At 44.7% G+C, this 18,885-nt stretch overlaps 1 protein-coding gene across 25 annotated transcripts in view; it reads right to left on the reverse strand.

Moving 5' to 3' along the window:
• The window catches only part of OBSCN (obscurin, cytoskeletal calmodulin and titin-interacting RhoGEF), a 622,289-nt gene that overhangs the window by 51,267 nt on the left and 552,137 nt on the right, over window positions 1-18,885 (reverse strand). For all 25 annotated transcript variants that reach the window (XM_040431714.1, XM_040431713.1, XM_040431717.1 and 22 more), the window contains 2 exons: window positions 17,204-17,281; window positions 16,909-17,081 (listed from right to left, as the gene is read on the reverse strand). In XM_040431714.1, the coding sequence (XP_040287648.1) occupies window positions 16,909-17,081; window positions 17,204-17,281 (251 nt within the window). The remainder of the gene's footprint in view (window positions 1-16,908; window positions 17,082-17,203; window positions 17,282-18,885) is intronic.

Raw genomic sequence — 18,885 nt, forward strand, 5'->3', positions numbered from 1 at the left:
GGAGCTTATGGCATCATATGTCAACCTACGGTCGTATGCGACACCTTTCCAGGGCATTGTAAGGAACATGGACACATGTACTGCAGTCACTAAAGATTTAGTAAAGCTTATGAGAGAACTATCATCTGCAGAAAGCTATGATGAAGTTAAAGCAAGAAGTAGAATGAACAAGCTTTTAATGAGAGACTATGCTAGGTCCTTAGGTGGAACCACAATCTTAAGTGTGACTTCCTTCTCTAGCAGAAGTGCCACCCATATATCAGAGTCCTCAAATACTTTAGCCAAAAGAAAGGAATTAGCTGAACAACTTGCTGTCAAGAGAGCAGAAATTTAGATGGAAGCTGCCATCGAGGCGCAGTGCCAACTGATGGCTGAAAAGGATGCACAACGCTATCAAATAGATGCACAATGCCATCAGATGGAAGCTGAAATGGAGGCACAGCACCAACAGATGAAAAGTCTGGAAATACAGAAAGAAGTTAAGATCATAGAAGCCAGACTCAGAGTACATGAGGAGGATATGAGTCAGAGTAGTCATAGGTTCAAATCTGTACTAAGTGGAGAAACAGACTCCTACTTTCCTTCATACGCTCAAGAGAATGAAAGGAAATCTCCAGCGCTTAGTGAAGAAATAAGTTATTATCCTTCCATTCCTGCTCAGAAAAACAAAGAGAGGCCTAGTCCAGTGTTAGGAAAAAGATGTGTGAATTTACCCTTTATCTCTACCGGAAAAAATTAAGAAAAGGACTCATCTAATTCAGAAGTAAGTTAGAAAATAGAACGGGATGATTCTATTCCTAGATGCCACGGCAATGCTCAGGAGAATGTTACAACCGTTGTCCCAGCAAGACCACAGAGAACAGTCCTAGCTAGACTTCCCGTTCCGGAACCCACTGTATTTTCAGGAGACAAACTGAAATTCATAGAGGAAGGCAAGTTTTGAAATGACCATTGAGCATCATTGCTTCAGTCCAGTTGACAAGTTATTCTACCTTCAGAGATATGTTGGTAGAGAAGCCAAGGAAGTTCTTGAAGGTAACTTCTATAAAAAAGACGAAGAAGCCTACAAACAAGCTTGGGAAAAATTGAATGCAATATATGGTCATCCTTTCTTAGTACAAAGAGCCTTTAGAGAGAAACTGAATAACTGGCCTAAAATAGGTCCTAAAGAACACTTCAGACTCCAAAGGTACGGTGACTTCCTGCAAGCATGCAGCAATGCCATCCCACATGTTCAAGGACTGGAAGTACTGAACGACTATATAGAAAACCACAGGATGCTAACTAAGCTACCTGAAGAAGTGGCTTCTAGATGGAATCGCTATATGACTAAACAGTTAGATCTAGGTAAGAACTTCCCAAGTTTTAAAGAGTTCTCTGAGTTCGTCAATGTGGAAGCACGGATAGCATGTAATCCAGTAACATCATCTTATGTCTTAAAATCCTTAGAAGAAAGGCCTGCAAGAGAGATAAGACGTGCAAGAGCAACTAGCTTTGCAACCAACACAGCAGCTAAAGGTCCAGATACCTACGAGAGCAAGTTCAAAGTCACTAATGGGATCAGTAGAGAGACAGAACCGACAAATCTTCAGACTACCTTCAAATGTATGTTCTGTGGAGAGAACCACTCCATACACAACTGCCAACAATTGAAGGCGAAGTCCCCAGAAGAAAGGAAAAAATTTGTGCTGGATAACCAACTGTGTTTCGGATGCCTAAGAAAAGGGCATGTTACTAAGGAGTGTAAGAAAAAGGCCACATGCAGCGTTTCAAAGGACGCTATCCTACACCACTACATCAAGAGCGTCCAAAGAAAGATAAATCCTCAATACCTAAAGATACTGAGGAAGGAAAGAAAGTATCGGTATTCTTTTGCAGAGTGAGGGAAGGAGAAAGCAATGGCACATCAATGGTTGTACCAGTGTGCATTTCAAATCCTAAAAGGAGGAACAAGAAGGTATACGCCTATGCGCTACTGGATGCCCAGAGTGATGTCACCTTCATTGATCAAGAAATCTGCAAGAAATTACAAGTGGCTACAGAACCAGTGACGCTCAAACTCACCACAATGATGGGGGGAGACACATTAGTGAACAGTCAAAGGGTCAAAGGACTGAGAGTTAGAGGACTTCATTCAAACTGCACATTAGATCTACCTCCAGCTTATACAAAAGAAAATATAACTCTAGATCGAGATCGCATACCTACCTGTGAAACAGCCAATAAATGGGAGCACCTGTGGCGAAAATAATCTCGCCACTGGGTTTTGGAGGGGCCTGCTTGCCAGCCTCTTGCCTCAGGATTATGGCCCATATACTAACTTTGAAGGAGAAGACAGACCGGCGACTTCCATGGAATTTGGGAATTCCTGCTCGGATCTGGGTGATTTTTAGATATGTTGTTCACCCAGATCAGAGCTATCCTTGGATGTATACATTATGGGGATATGTGGGGTTTTGAGGTGTTTTCTGTGTTTTGGGAAAAATGTGTGTTTTCTGCCTGTGAGTGATTAAGTTAGCCCATTATGTTTGGTAATTGTATCACAGGCAGAGCCCATTGTGTGTTGGTAATTGTATTTTGTTGATTGCGTCAAATACAATGCCAGTGTGTTTGTTAATTGCGTCACAGACAATGCCAGTGTGTTTGTTGAATAGGGTTAGTTTTGTGTTTAAACTGTACAGGATTGGCTGCTATGTCATGTCCTCAGTATGTCATGTGTATATAAGTCAATGCTGTGTGTTCAATAAAGAGTTCCTGTTTTACATTCAACATAGAGCCTCGTCTCATGTGTGTGGGGATTGCTATAAGTGTATACTCCCCTGGCTATTACTCCTAGCTCTTGTAAGAGCTGTTCCTGGTTCCTGTGGTGGTATCGGTGTCGAGTGGAGTGCTTGGAGTCCTCGGGAAACACTAGGAGCATCTATCGACGGAGGTACCCGGTCGGGGTGCCAGTAGATCCTTTACATTGGTGGCAAGCGGCGGGATCGTTCCCATAGCCAGAAGGACAGCTACAGGAGACACCATTCCATGGATTTTACAATTTGAGGGCAACGCATGTCCTAGTACAGCGACCCTGACAGCACCAGAATGGAAACAGCAGTGGAGTACGATGAGGGTGTCATGGATGACCGAGATACAGCCCGCAAAGGTATCTGGTCCCAGGCACTGGGTATTGTGGAGTATAAGCGGGACGAGAGACTCCCCACGGAAGACCAGCGGTTGCAGAAGCGAGTAGCCCTGCGGATGCCCTTCCTGGGAGAGCAGCCCCGGGAGGAATGGGTAAAGATATTGGAACACCTAGCATGGCAGGAGCTGTGGCTGGAAGATGCCTACCAGGCACTCTGGTGGTATGGGGAACAGTACCTACCCAGGACAGCTGAGCATGACAAGCCAGAGGGAGAGGAGTTTGATGGTCCTGGCTTGTTATGGGAGACTTTTTCAGAGCTGGAGTTTGGGAGCCCTACACAAGCCCGGTTCCGTGATCTCTTGGAATGGAGGGAGAGCAGGTATGACTGGTACGACACTCATGAGATTGAGCAGGACCTGGTCCACCTGGTGACTCGGGAGATGGAGCTGGAACAGGGCTACCAGCAGCTGTTCCACTCCAGTGAGAAGGCTCAGCAGGAGAGCAGAGTGACAGACCCAGAGCCAGACCTCTTCAGCTGGGAAGATATTGTGGAGGTTTACTGGGAAGAACCCCAGGGGGCCGGTGGAGATGGGACCGAGGTCTCTCCACCGGTCCTGCAGGGAATTGGGAGCCCAGTCTCCATTCCCCAGCGGCAGGCTGAGTTACAGGGGGCAGAGATAGTCGGTCCTGTTCCCCAGCGGCAGAGTGTCCACCAGGGAATAGAGAGCCCAGTCTCCTTTCCCCAGCAGCAGGACACTGTATTGGGAGCGGAGACGGTCGGTCGCCCTCCCCAGCGGCAATGTGATTTATTGGGAATTGGGAGCCCAGTCTCCATTCCCCAGCGGCAGGCTGAGTTACAGGGGGCAGAGATAGTCGGTCCTGTTCCCCAGCGGCAGAGTGTCCACCAGGGAATAGAGAGCCCAGTCTCCTTTCCCCAGCAGCAGGACACTGTATTGGGAGCGGAGACGGTCGGTCGCCCTCCCCAGCGGCAATGTGATTTATTGGGAATTGGGAGCCCAGTCTCCATTCCCCAGTGGCAGGCTGAGTTACAGGGGGCAGAGACAGTTGGTCCTGTCCCCCAGCGGCAATGTGATTTATTGGGAATTGGGAGCCCAGTCTCCATTCCCCAGCGGCAGGCTGAGTTACAGGGGGCAGAGATAGTCGGTCCTTTCCCCCAGCGGCAGATTGTGCAGCAGGGAATAGAGAGCCCAGTCTCCTTTCCCCAGCAGCAGGACCCTGTATTGGGAGCGGAGATGGTCGGTCGCCCTCCCCAGCGGCTGGAAGTATGTATAGGAGAGAAACTTGTTACCCCCTCTCCCCAGCGGCAGCTTACCGCACCAGGGGGAGACAGTAAGCCCCACAACAGTGCAGATGGGGCCGTGGTCCTGTCCCCCAGCAACAGGGCTGTTTAGCCAAAGGGGAGACAGTCGGTCTCCTCCTCCAGCAGCAGAGCTGGGTATCCAAAGGGGAGACAGTCGGTCTCCCCCTCCAACAACCAGGCTCCAACCAGGCTTCTTCCGTGGTAGCGCTGGCACCAGGGCAGAGTACCACTGATCCCTGCCCACAAAGCAACCACCACTCCAAGCCAGGGAGAAACACAGAGACCGGGAGTACCAGTTACCAACATAACCTTGGTGGACTCACTGGACAGAGACAGGCTACCAAATTCAACAGGTCCAGTATTTGGTTGTGGGTGGACTGCCAAACTCAGGTACCGACCGGCGTGAGGTCAGGTATCTGGTTAGTCTTCCCTGGGAGGGGGAGATGTGTGGCGAAAATAACCTCGCCACTGGGTTTTGGAGGGGCCTGTTTGCCAGCCTCCTGCCTCAGGATTATGGCCCATACTAACTTTGAAGGAGAAGACAGACCGGCCGCACAGCTTAAATCTGTGGAACTGTTTTGGGCAGGAAAGCCATGCTTGCGGCCGGCCAAATGTGACTTCCATGGAATTCGGGAACCCCTGCTCGGATCTGGGTGATTTTTAGATATGTTGTTCACACAGATCAGAGCTATCCATGGATGTATACATTATGGGGATATGTGGGGTTTTGAGGTGTTTTCTGTGTTTTGGGAAAAATGTGTGTTTTCTGTCTGTGAGTGATTAAGTTAGCCCATTATGTTTGGTAATTGTATCACAGGCAGAGCCCAATGTGTTTTGGTAATTGTATTTTGTTGATTGCGTCAAAGACAATGCCAGTGTGTTTGTTAATTGCGTCACAGACAATGCCAGTGTGTTTGTTGAATAGGGTTAGTTTTGTGTTTAAACTGTACAGGATTGGCTGCTATGTCATGTCCTCAGTATGTCATGTGTATATAAGTCAATTCTGTGTGTTCAATAAAGAGTTCCTGTTTTACATTCAACATAGAGCCTCGTCTCATGTGTGTGGGGATTGCTATACGTGTATACTCCCCTGGCTATTACTCCTAGCTCTTGTAAGAGCTGCTCCTGTTCCTGGTTCCTGTGGTGGTATCGGTGTCGAGTGGAGTGCTTGGAGTCCTCGGGAAGCACTAGGAGCATCTATTGACGGAGGTACCCGGTAGGGGTGCCAGGAGATCCTTTACAGCACCTATCTGTCATATCTCATGAAATGTCCCCACTGAAGGAGTTTGGTGTTGGACTGTTGATAGTCTACGATTGTTCCAAAGCCTTGGTACCACAAAAGATAATCACAGGAGGAAAGGGTGAACCCTATGCAGTTCAAACTGATCTAGGATGGGGTGTTGTTGGAGGAAAACAGCAGATCACAAACTTAAGACAGGTGACAGGATTGTGTCATCGAAAATCTGTCCAAGAGTTACCAACTGTAAGTCCAGCGAAAGTAATCAAGATCCTTGAATCCGACTTAGCAGACTTAAGTTCTAAAGAAAAGAGTATCTCAAGAAGACATAAAGTTCGTACACACTCTAGAAGAAAGTATTCAGCAGAATCAACAAGGTCATCTTGAAATGCCCTTACCTTTTAGAGAACGACCTTGTCTGCCAAATAACAGAAATCTTGTCCTAGCAAGATTAAAATGTTTGAAGAAAAATATGGGAAGAGATCCCAAATTCAAGCAGGATTATTTGAAATTCATGGAAGGCATCCTTGAAGAAGGATATGCAAAGAAAGTTAATAACCAACCTAAAGAAGGAGAAGTGTGGTACATCCCACATCAAGGTTTCTACCACTCAAAGAAACCAGATAAACCAGATTAGAGTGGTGTTTGATTGCTCTGCAAAGTACAATAGTGTTGCATTGAATGATCATCTACTAAAAGGACCAGATCTTACAAACACTCTGCCTCGAGTACTCTGTAGATTCAGAAAATATCCCGTAGTGGTCATGTGTGATGTTGAAAAGATGTTCCACCAGTTTCAGGTGAAAAATGAAGAGAGAGACTTCCTGAGGTTTCTATGGTGGGAGGATGGAGATACAGATACAGAGTCAGCAGAATACAGAATGAAAGTACACTTGTTTGGAGCAGCATCATCTCCAATTATGGTATAAAGTACCTGGCTAATCAGAATGAAAACGATTGCCCATCAACAGCAAATTTTCTGAAGAAAAACTTTTATGTAGATGATGGTCTTATAAGTCTAGAATCCACAGAATCTGCAATCAAACTAGTGAAAGAAAGCCAAAAGGTATGTGCAAGAGAAAACCTGCGCCTTCATAAATTCATCTCAAACAACAGAGAGGTACTGGAATCCAGCAGTGACTCTGAACGTGCAGCAACAATGAAGAATGTAGATCTGAATTATGATCATCTTCCAGTTCAGAACGTACTTGGATTGGGATGGAATGTAGAGAACGACCAGTTCTTCTTTGAAATATCTATTGAAGAAAAAGTTGCAACTAGACAAACCATTCTTTCCTCAGTGGCTTCTATATTTGATCCATTGGGATTCTTGGCCCCAGTTATCCTCAGAGCAAAAGAAATACTGCAAGAATTATGCTGACAGAAGTTGGGATGGGACGAGCCCATACCTGAAAATTTGAGGCCAAGATGAGAGAGTTGGATAAGAGACTTGCAAAACTTGAGAGAAGTTCGGATACCCAGATGTTTTGTACCTCATGATTTCAGAAAGTACTAGAAAATAGAACTTCATCACTTTTCAGATGCCAGTAGTTATGGTTATGGTCAGTGCTCCTACATCAGAGGGATAGGAGAAGAAAAGATACACTGTGCCCTGGTTATGGGAAAGGCCAGAGTTGCACCTACCAGTATTCAGACAATACCAAGACTTGAACTGACAGCAGCTGTAGTTTCAGCATCAGTAAGCAAGTTTCTGAGAGAAGAATTGGAATTGAAAATAGATGAAGAATATTTTTGGACAGACTCACAAGATATATAAACAACGAAGCTCAAAGATTCCATATCTTTGTCGCCAACAGAGTTGAGAAAATTCGGGAAAAATAACAAATCCAGAACATTGGCATCATATTGAAACAAAGCATAACCCGGCAGATCATGCTTCAAGAGGCCTGAATGTAACAGAATTGGAAAATTCTAACTGGTTCACCGGTCCAGAGTTTCTTTGGGAAAAGGAAATCACGCTCAGTAAAGGTTACACAGAATTGTCTATGGGTGATCCAGAAGTAAAAGTCGTACAAACATTGAGCATTGCTGCCAAGTGTCTAGATGACATACTTGAAAGACTAGCCAAATGTTCAAAATGGAATACAGTCATTAACGTAGTAGCTTGAATTCAACGTTTGCAAAGGGAATCAGAAAGAAGGAATTGTTGAATGTAGAAGATAGAATGAAAGCTGAAGAAACAGTCATAAGACTCATTCAACAGATATTCTACAGTGAAGAGTTGAAGAGACTTAGTCAAGAACCTAAAAGGCTTCCAAACAACCACCCATTGTACAAGCTTAATCGTGTCCTGCAGGTTGGTATACTGAAGGTGGGAGGGAGACTGGAAAATGCATCTATACCTAGCAGAGTGAAGCATCCAGCAACTCTACCCAAAAACTCTACCTTCACAAGATTGATTATTGATCACTACCACAACATATCCTTCCATCAAGGAAGAAGCTTTACCCAAAGCTGTTTGAGAGAAGGTGGTTACTGGATTGTGAAAGGAAGCAAAGTTATAGCAAAGTATATAAGTAAATGTGTAGTCTGCAGAAAGGCACGTAGACCTACCGAAGAGCAAAGAATGGCAGATTTACCGGCAGATCGTGTAAACCCATCACCACCATTTCTTTATAGTGGAATGCATTGTTTTGGCCCATTCATCACCAAACAGAACCGCAAGGAGTACAAAAGATATGGACTAATATTTACATGTCTGAGCCCCAGAGCAATTCACCTGGAAATGTTAGAGGATATGTCAACTGATGCATTTTTCAACGCCGTAAGATGTTTCATAGCCATTAGAGGTACTTAGAGAGCTTAGATCTGACCAAGGATCTAATTTTGTTGGAGCAAAGAATGAATTGAAGAAAGCTCTAAAAGAGATCAATAAAGAAAAAGTAACTGAGTATTTGTTAGAGAAACAGTGTGATTTTCATATGAATGCTCCACATGCAAGCCATACAGGAGGAGTTTGGGAAAGACAAATCAGAACTGTGAGAAATGTGTTAAGTTCAGTGTTGAAAAAGAACGCCGGAAGAATAGATGATGCTTCACTTAGGACCCTATTCTATGAAGTAATGTCTATTGTTAACAGTCGGCACTTACAGTTAATAACATCAACGATCCAACAAGTTTGGACCCTTTAACTCCCAACCATCTACTTCATCTTAAGTCTGATTACATACAGCCACCACCTGGCAAGTTCACCAAAGAGGATTTATATGCCAGAAGGAGATGGCGAAGAGTTCAATATCTATCAGAACAGTTTTGGAATAGATGGAGGAAAGAGTACTTAGCCCATCTTATGCTAAGAAGTAAATGGCAAACACCCAGAAGAAATGTCCAAGTTGGTGACATAGTGTTAGTGAAAGAAGAAGATTTACCTAGAAGTAAATGGAAATTGGCCAAAGTTCTAAAAGTTCAAAAGGATGAAGACAAACTAGTAAGAAGAGTGTTGTTACAAATAGGAGACTCAAAACTTGACAAAAAAGTAAAACGTCTCACTACTCCACTCAAGTTGGAACGTCCTATACAGAAGTTAGTTGTTCTACTTGAGAGTGATAAAAAGACACTTGGAAGTTGAGAACATGATGGAAAATTCCTCAAATTCATGTTCAAGTCCTACCACTAAGAACATAGAATTATAGGTAATTTTGGTGGGGGTGTAGCTGGCCAGCTAAGACCTGTCCTAGGTTGCTAGTATAGCTTATATGTGTATACAGCTAGACCTGCCAATAGCCTTAATACAGTTCCTATGTTTATGTGTTAGAGACAAAAGCAGAGTTATTTACTGTGACTTCATGTTTGGATGTCATATAACTGTTATATATATTGTGTTCACAGAAGCATAAAAAGATAATATGCCTTTAAGATTCATTTTGTAATGTAAGGTAAGCTCAGTGACACAGCAGAAACAACAGAAAGCATAGTGTTAATCTGTTGTTACTGGGCAGAAGTCTAGACCAATCACAGCCAGCTTCTCACACAGCAAGAGTTTTCACCAATCACAGCCAGCCTCACACACACAGCCTGTCTGGGAATTCCCCCAGCTCCTGCTGCTAGAATCATTATTCACCAGAGACAGGAGCTGAAGAGACATTCTCTCCACTGAGAGCTGAGTTTTATGGGAACAAGAGGCCAAAATAGGAATTTAGAACAGTTATACAGTATAATGTTCATATTGTTAGTATTGTGTTTAGAACTGTATACTGAACTATATATATATGTGTTTACTTACAGTTCCACCAATTGCAACCATACAATTGCAAAGTACAAATACAAATTGCAAATTGCAAGCTACAGTTGAAAACTGTGAACTACTACAAATACCATACAAACATTTTGCAAACCAAATTGCATACAACCATACTGTAACGGGGCGCCGAAGGCGCACTCGGTCTCCCATCAGCCGTAGACCTGCTGCTTAGCTTTGGGAGCGAGGATCTGTGTTTGGCCTCGTTCCCAGGGCGTCTTTGCTAGCTGGGAGGCTCCCTGCTCCTAGGTCTGCTTTGAGCGCCGAGCTGATCACTCGGTGCTCGACTGTCTGTCGGTCATGTGACGCTGGCCATGTCACATGACCCTCACTCCCCACTATAAATACAGGCGGCCTGCTGGCTACAGGTTGCCTGTGATTTTCGTCTCTAGGGCTGTGTGTACTATTATTATTGCTTCCTACTTGACCTCTGGTATTGACCTTGTTTGTTTCCTGACCTCGCTTTGCCCGCTCCATTGGTACCTACGCTATCTCTCGGATTTGACCTCGGCTCATTCTCGGATTTCGTCTCCTGCCTCATCCCTTGTATTGACGTGACCTCCTGGACCGACCTCGGCTAGTTGACCCGCCATTGCCTTTCCCATCACTGGGTACGGTTGTCTTATCTACCTCCCTGTCTATCTGTTTGTCTTAGTCTTGTGTACCGCCTTCTGCCTTGGCTGTCTGTTCATCTCTTTCTCTGTTCGCTCTGCTCTACACTTACGTAAGTCAGGGACCGTCGCCCAGTTGCACCCCGTCACCTAGGGCGGGTGGTGCAAGTAGGCAGGGACAGGGTTGAGGGTGGCAGTTTAGGGGGTGCACTTCCTCTCTACCTTCCTTACCCGTGACAGAATCACAGGCCTCAAATTAACATGGACACTCTACAGAGTCTCACTGAGCATGTGCAGGGTCTTGCCCAAATTGTGCAAGAATTAGGGGAGAGGTTACAGGTACAGGAGACTGCCCAGACACCCCCCATTCTCGCTCCCGCCGCCATTCAGGTAGAACCGCATATTAAATGACCTGATCGGTTCTCGGGTGACCGCCGGAATTTTTTAGCTTTCAGGGAGAGCTGCAGACTTTATTTCCGACTACGCCCTCACTCCTCAAGCCCTGACCCACAAAGGGTTGGGATAATCATCTCTTTGCTTCAAGGGGACCCCCAGGAGTGGGCCTTTTCTTTGCTGTCTGACTCCCCTTGTCTCAATTCTGTCTACCTCTTTTTCCAGGCACTAGGGGTCCTTTACGATGAGCCTGACCGGGCATCTGTGGCTGAATCTAATCTAAAGGCCCTTACCCAGGGAGAGCGGCCCGTGGAAGATTATTGCACCCAGTTCTGCAAGTGATGCCTTCCCTCGGGCTGGAACGAACCTGCTCTCAAATGCCAATTTAAAGCAGACTTGACAGAGAGGTTGAAGGATATGCTGGTCTGCTACCCCAGTCCTGACTATTTAGAGGAGACCATGACCTTAGCCATCAGATTAGACAGACGGATTAGAGAGAGCGAGCGGGAGCATTTGTTTTCTCCTCATCCCCTTTTCAAACCTGAGACTTTTCCTACCGAACCCAAGATGGAGTCTCAGTTGGACGAGCCCATGCAGCTCGGGATGACGTGAAGAGAACTATGCCGTCGTCGCGGCTCTTATTTTTATTGTGGCGATTCCGACCACTGGGTTCGTCAATGTCCCAAAGCTCCTCCTTCCGGAAGATCATCCAAGTCAGAGGGATCCAAGGACAAGGTATTCCCAGAGGTGGTAAGAAACAAACTATTGTTGCCTATCTCAATTTCCTTGGGGGTCTTAAAGGGGCCAGGAAGTGCTTTTGTGGATTCTGGGTCAGCTTTTTGTTTTGTTGATCTCAAATTTGTTGAACGGGTAGGGATCCCAATACTAAAATTGTCCACCCCGGTCCAGGTGGTTGCTATCCACTCTACTCCCCTCCTAGGGGGCACGATAAAACTCTGTACTCCCGAGATTACCCTGTCTGTAGGGGTCTGCCACTCTGAGAAACGTTCTTTTTTCATTTTAGAGAATCTTCCGGTACAAGTAGTTCTTGGCATGCCCTTGCTTCAGCAACATAATCCGGTCATAAACTGGAGTTCGGGCGAGTTAGAGAGATGGGGTTCCAACTGTAGTTCTTGCTTAACGGTAGTTCAAGCTGGAGTTTCTTTTGATGCCATTCCCTACTTTATTGCTGATTTTCATGATGTTTTTTCCACTGCTGAGACCGACACTCTCCCTCCCCATAGGCCTTATGACTGTGTTATTGAGTTAGTTCCCGAGTCCAAGTTTCCTAAGGGACGCATTTACAATCTCTCTGGTCCTGAACGCACTGCCATGATAGACTACATCCAGGAGAGTCTTAAGAAGGGACATATTAGGCCCTCCACCTCACCCTTGGGAGCTGGGTTCTTTTTTGTTAAGAAGGACGGTGGTCTCAGACCCTGTATTGATTAAAGAAACTTGAATAAAATTACTATTAGGGATCAATATTCCATCCCGTTGATTCCGGATTTATTTAACCAGATCTTGGGTGCTTCTTGGTTTTCTAAACTCGATTTGAGGGGGGCTTATAACTTGATTCGTATTAAGGAAGGTGATGAATGGAAAATGGCCTTTAATACCCCGGAGGGACACTTTGAGTATCTTGTTATGCCATTCGGTCTATGTAATGCCCCAGCTGTGTTTCAGAACTTTATGAACGACATTTTTAGAGAACTTATCGGCAAAGTTATGATTGTTTATCTTGATGATATTCTTGTCTTTTCACCTGACTGGAATACCCATGTATCTCACATCAGATCTGTTCTTAGAATCCTCAGGGAGAATCATCTGTCCGTTAAATTGGAGAAATGTGTGTTTGGAGTTCAAGAGATTCACTATCTTGGGTACATTCTTACTTCACATTCATTTAAAATGGATCCCAGTAAGGTTCAGGCTATCCAAGACTGGGTAAGACCATCCTCCTTAAAGGCACTTCAACGCTTTTTAGGATTCGCCAACTTTTATCGTAAATTCATAAAGAATTTTTCTGTTATCGCTAAGCCCCTTACTGACTTAACTAAAAAAGGGTCTGATCTTGTCAACTGGTCATTGGAGGCCTGTCAGGCCATTGAGACTTTAAAAAATTGTTTTCAAGTGGCCCCAGTCTTGGTTCAGCCTAATCCTGAGGAACCTTTTGTGGTGGAGGTGGATGCCTTGGAGGATGGTGTGGGGGCCATTCTTTCCCAGGGGTCTTCCAACTTCACAAATTTAAGACCGTGTGCCTTCTTCTCTCGCAAGTTCACTCCTTCGTAGAGAAATTACGACATTGGAAACCGCAAGTTACTGGCCATAAAATGGGCATTTGAAGAATGGAGGCATTTTTTAGAAGGGGCTAAACACTGTATTACTGTCCTTACTGATCATAAGAATTTAGTGTTTCTTGAGGCGGCTAAACGCCTTAATCCTAGACAAGCTAGGTGGGCTCTATTTTTTACTCGTTTTAACTTCTCTGTTACTTTCAGGCCAGGAAGTAAAAATATTAAAGCAGATGCCTTGTCCTGGAGTTTTAATGCCATCCAACCTCCTGACACTCCTCCTGAACCCATCTTACCGGCAAGCATCTTTGTGGCAGCGATATCCTTGGATCTTTCCTCTGAAATTCAACGAGCTCAGCAACTTGCTCCTCCACAAACTCCTTCAGATACGTCGTTCCCGAGCATTTTCGTTTTCGTCTTATGGGTGAGTGTCATGACTCTGTTCTGTGTGGTCATCCAGGCATCACTGCCACTAAAGAATTGCTGCTGAGGTCCTTCTGGTGGCCTACTTTGTCTAAGGATGTACGATCTTATGTTTTGGCTTGTGAGGTATGTGCCAGATCTAAGACCCCGAGAACACATCCCGCTGGTGAACTACAACAACTACCCATTCCCTGCAAACCATGGTCACACATTTCCATGGATTTTATTTCTGACCAGCCACCCTTCCAGGGGAAGTCAGTGGTTTGGGTAGTGGTTGACTGTTTTAGCAAGATGGTGCATTTTGTTCCTTTAAATAAGCTCCCTGATGCGAAAACCTTAGCATCCATGTTTATTGAACATGTGGTACGTCTGCATGGTGTCCCTGAAAATATCGTCTCTGATAGGGGCGTTCAGTTTGTTTCTGGATTCTGGAGAGCTTTTTGTCAAAGATGCGACATCTCTTTATCCTTTTCGTCTGCTTTTCATCCAGAGACTAATTGGCAGAAGTAACGGTTAAATCAGGCAGTGGAACTTTTCCTGAGGTGTTATGTATCGCACAATCAGCTTTTATGGGTGAGATATCTCCCGTTGGCAGAGTTTGCCATCAACAATCGGGTTAATTCGTCCACGGGAGTATCTCCTATTTTTTGTAATAGTGGTTTTCATCCTCGTTTTAGCTCTAATTCCTCCGCGTTCTCACTCAACCCACAGGCAGATGCTTTCACCTCTAGACTGTGCACAGTCTGGGCGCAGATTCAAGCGAACCTGAAAAAGGCCCAGGAGTTTCAGCGTAGACATGCCAATAAGAAACGTTCCAAGAGAGTAAATTTCGTACTCGGTGATAAAGTATGGTTGTCGACTAAGAATCTTTCTTTGAAACATTGTTCTCGAAAATTCTCTCTGCGTTTCATAGGACCATATAATATTATTGAGGTTATTAACCCGGTGTCTTTTAGAGTAAAACTACCCAACTCCCTTCGTATACTTGATGTGTTTCATAAGTCTTTACTCAAGAAATATGTGTCGCCAGTGGTTCTTTCTAAAAAAAAACTCCCCCACTTGTGGAGGTTGAAGGTCAGGAAGAATTTGTCATCTCTAGAATCATGGATATTAGAAAAATTAGAAACTCCTTTCAATACCTGGTCCACTGGAAAGGTTTTGGACCCGAGAAGAGGTCCTGGGTACCTATGTCTAGGATGCATGCCTCCAAGTTAATTGCTAAGTTTCACCGGGAACACCCTGAGAAACCTCATCCACAATGCTTGGGTCCGGTGGCCCCTCGTAAAAGGGGGGGTACTGTAACAGGGCGCCGAAGGCGCACTCGGTCTCCCATCAGCCGCAGACCTGCTGCTTAGCTTCGGGAGCGAGGATCTGTGTTTGGACTCGTTCCCAGGGCGTCTTTGCTAGCTGGGAGGCTCCCTGCTCCTAGGTCTGCCTTGAGCGCTGAGCTGATCACTCGGTGCTCGACTTGTCTGTCTGTCAGTCATGTGACGCTGGCCATGTCACATGACCCTCACTCCCCACTATAAATACAGGCGGCCTGCTGGCTACAGGTTGCCTGTGATTTTCGTCTCTAGGGCTGTGTGTACTATTATTATTGCTTCCTACTTGACCTCTGGTATTGACCTTGTTTGTTTTCTGTCCTCGCTTTGCCCGCTCCCTTGGTACCTACGCTATCTCTCGGGTTTGACCTCGGCTCGTTCTCGGATTTCGTCTCCTGCCTCATCCCTTGTATTGACGTGACCTCCCGGACCCACCTCGGCTAGTTGACCCGCCATTGCCTTTCCCATCACTGGGTACTGTTGTCTTATCTACCTCCCTGTCTATCCATTTGCCTTAGTCTTGTGTACCGCCTTCTGCCTTGGCTGTCTGTTCTTCTCTTTCTCTGTTCGCTCTGCTCTACACTTACGTAGGTCAGGGACCGTCGCCCAGTTGCGCCCCGTCACCTAGGGCGGGTGGTGCAAGTAGGCAGGGACAGGGTTGAGGGTGGCAGTTTAGGGGGTGCACTTCCTCTCTACATTCCTTACCCATAACACATACCAGATCATACTCAACCAATCTGCAAATAGTTATTGCTAACTGTATACCGCCATTTTGTGATATCTTTTCAACACGTGTTTTGTACATGGACTATCTGCTGCGGAGGCGGCAGTGTTATATGAAGAAAAGTTGAAGTTAATAAAGAAGTTATTTCAAGCATTTGTTGTGCTCTTTAAACCTACTGTTTCCATAGAACGGCGCTAGAGGAATTAGAGTAATAGACAGTCTGGTTAGACGAAAAGTCAGAGATATCAGAATTCTTCTAATGTCCCAGCGCAAAAGGCACTAAGAAAATAGACAGCTGAGGAAGGCCTTAATAGGCCGAAACGTCCGGTCGCCAAATCTAGTGTATGTGACTATTTTGCTTTTGAGATGTAACTGGATCATAAATCCCAAGTGATATAACACTAATAAATGCCATAAACTGCAGACAAAAGAAGCCGTGTGCCGCAATTCTCTATTATACAGTATATCCCCAATATCATACATGTTATCTATCACATATCCCTGATGTCATATATGTTATCTATCACATATCCCCGATGTCATACATGTTATCTATCACATATCCCCGATGTCATACATGTTATCTATCACATATCCCCGATGTCATACATGTTATCTATCACATATCCCCGATGTCATACATGTTATGTATCACATATCCCCGATGTCATACATGTTATCTATCACATATCCCCGATGTCATACATGTTATCTATCACATATCTCTGATGTCATACATGTTATCTATCACATATCCCTGATGTCATACATGTTATCTATCACATATCCCCGATGTCATACATGTTATCTATCACATATCCCCGATGTCATACATGTTATCTATCACATATCCCTGATGTCATATATGTTATCTATCACATATCCCCGATGTCATACATGTTATCTATCACATATCCCCGATGTCATACATGTTATCTATCACATATCCCCGATGTCATACATGTTATCTATCACATATCCCCGATGTCATACCTGTTATCTATCACATATCCCTGATGTCATACCTGTTATCTATCACATATCCCTGATGTCATACATGTTATCTATCACATATCCCTGATGTCATACATGTTATCTATCACATATCCCTGATGTCATACATGTTATCTATCACATATCCCCAATATCATACATGTTATCTATCACATATCACACAGGTTATGGATCAGATATTCACCAGATATCAGACGCTTTACACACTGGGGCCTGGGAGGCAATTTCTGGGGCCACAAACTCCGGAGATCCGTACTTGCTGTACTGAAATTCAGAAGCAATAATCCTCTGTGCAAATCCAAAATCGCAGAGTTTGATATCGTCCCGATCAGCGTGAACCATCAGTATGTTCGACGGCTACAGAGAGGAAAAAATAATGAGTGTCAGCTCCTGTGCACAGAAGGCGCAACGTGTCACCATGCACGCAGCACCCGTTCCCCTGGAAGGAGCCGTCTGTCATTAGACTTCTTCTGGTTTACCTTGATGTCCAGGTGCAGAATGTTCTTGTCGTGGAGATAAGCGATGGCCTCAAGCAGCTGCCGGATGTAAATCTTCACCTGCACAAAGCAAATCTATCACACACAGTATAATGGGGAATTTATAGATATAACACAGAGGTTGATGTGTGACTCCCTACCCCATGACTCACAGCAGCCTCTTCATATCAATAAACTAAACTGACCAGACCCCAGTTTACTGCATACAGATATATACAGTCATCACTAGAGGGAGCTCAGGAGATTCCTACATACAGTTATATACAGACACCACTAGAGGGAGCTCAGGAGATTACTACATACAGATATATACAGCCACCACTAGAGGGAGCTCAGGAGATTACTACATACAGATAAATACAGTCACCACTAGAGAGAGCTCAGGAGATTACTACATACAGATATATACAGCCACCACTAGAGGGAGCTCAGGAGATTACTACATACAGATATATACAGCCACCACTAGAGGGAGCTCAGGAGATTACTACATACAGATATATACAGCCACCACTAGAGGGAGCTCAGGAGATTACTACATACAGATAAATACAGTCACCACTAGAGAGAGCTCAGGAGATTACTACATACAGATATATACAGCCACCACTAGAGGGAGCTCAGGAGATTACTACATACAGATATATACAGCCACCACTAGAGGGAGCTCAGGATATTACTACATACCGATATATACAGCCACCACTAGAGGAAGCTCAGAAGATTACTACATACAGATATATACAGCCACCACTAGAGGAAGCTCAGGAGATTACTACATACAGATAAATACAGTCACCACTAGGGGGAGCTCAGGAGATTACTGCATACAGATATATACAGCCACCACTAGAGGGAGCTCAGGAGATTACTGCATACAGATATATACAACTACCACTAGAGGGAGCTCAGGAGATTACTACATACAGATATATACAGTCATCACTAGAGGGAGCTCAGGAGATTCCTACATACAGTTATATACAGCTACCACTAGAGGGAGCTCAGGAGATTACTACATACAGATAAATACAGTCACCACTAGAGAGAGCTCAGGAGATTACTACATACAGATATATACAGCCACCACTAGAGGGAGCTCAGGAGATTACTGCATACAGATATATACAGCCACCACTAGAGGGAGCTCAGGAGATTACTACATACAGATATATACAGCCTCCACTAGAGCGAGCTCAGGGGATTACTACATACAGATATATACAGCCACCACTAGAGGGAGCTCAGGATATTACTACATACCGATATATACAGCCACCACTAGAGGAAGCTCAGAAGATTACTACATACAGATATATACAGCCACCACTAGAGGAAGCTCAGGAGATTACTACATACAGATAAATACAGTCACCACTAGGGGGAGCTCAGGAGATTACTGCATACAGATATATACAACTACCACTAGAGGGAGCTCAGGAGATTACTACTTACAGATATATACAGCCACCACTAAAGGGAGCTCAGGAGATTACTACATACAGATATATACATCCACCACTAGAGGGAGCTCAGGATATTACTACATACCGATATATACAGCCACCACTAGAGGAAGCTCAGGAGATTACTACATACAGATATATACAGCCACCACTAGAGGAAGCTCAGGATATTACTACATACCGATATATACAGCCACC

The sequence above is a fragment of the Bufo bufo genome, chromosome 5 (genome assembly GCF_905171765.1).
Source record: "Bufo bufo chromosome 5, aBufBuf1.1, whole genome shotgun sequence".
Classification (NCBI taxonomy): domain Eukaryota; kingdom Metazoa; phylum Chordata; class Amphibia; order Anura; family Bufonidae; genus Bufo; species Bufo bufo.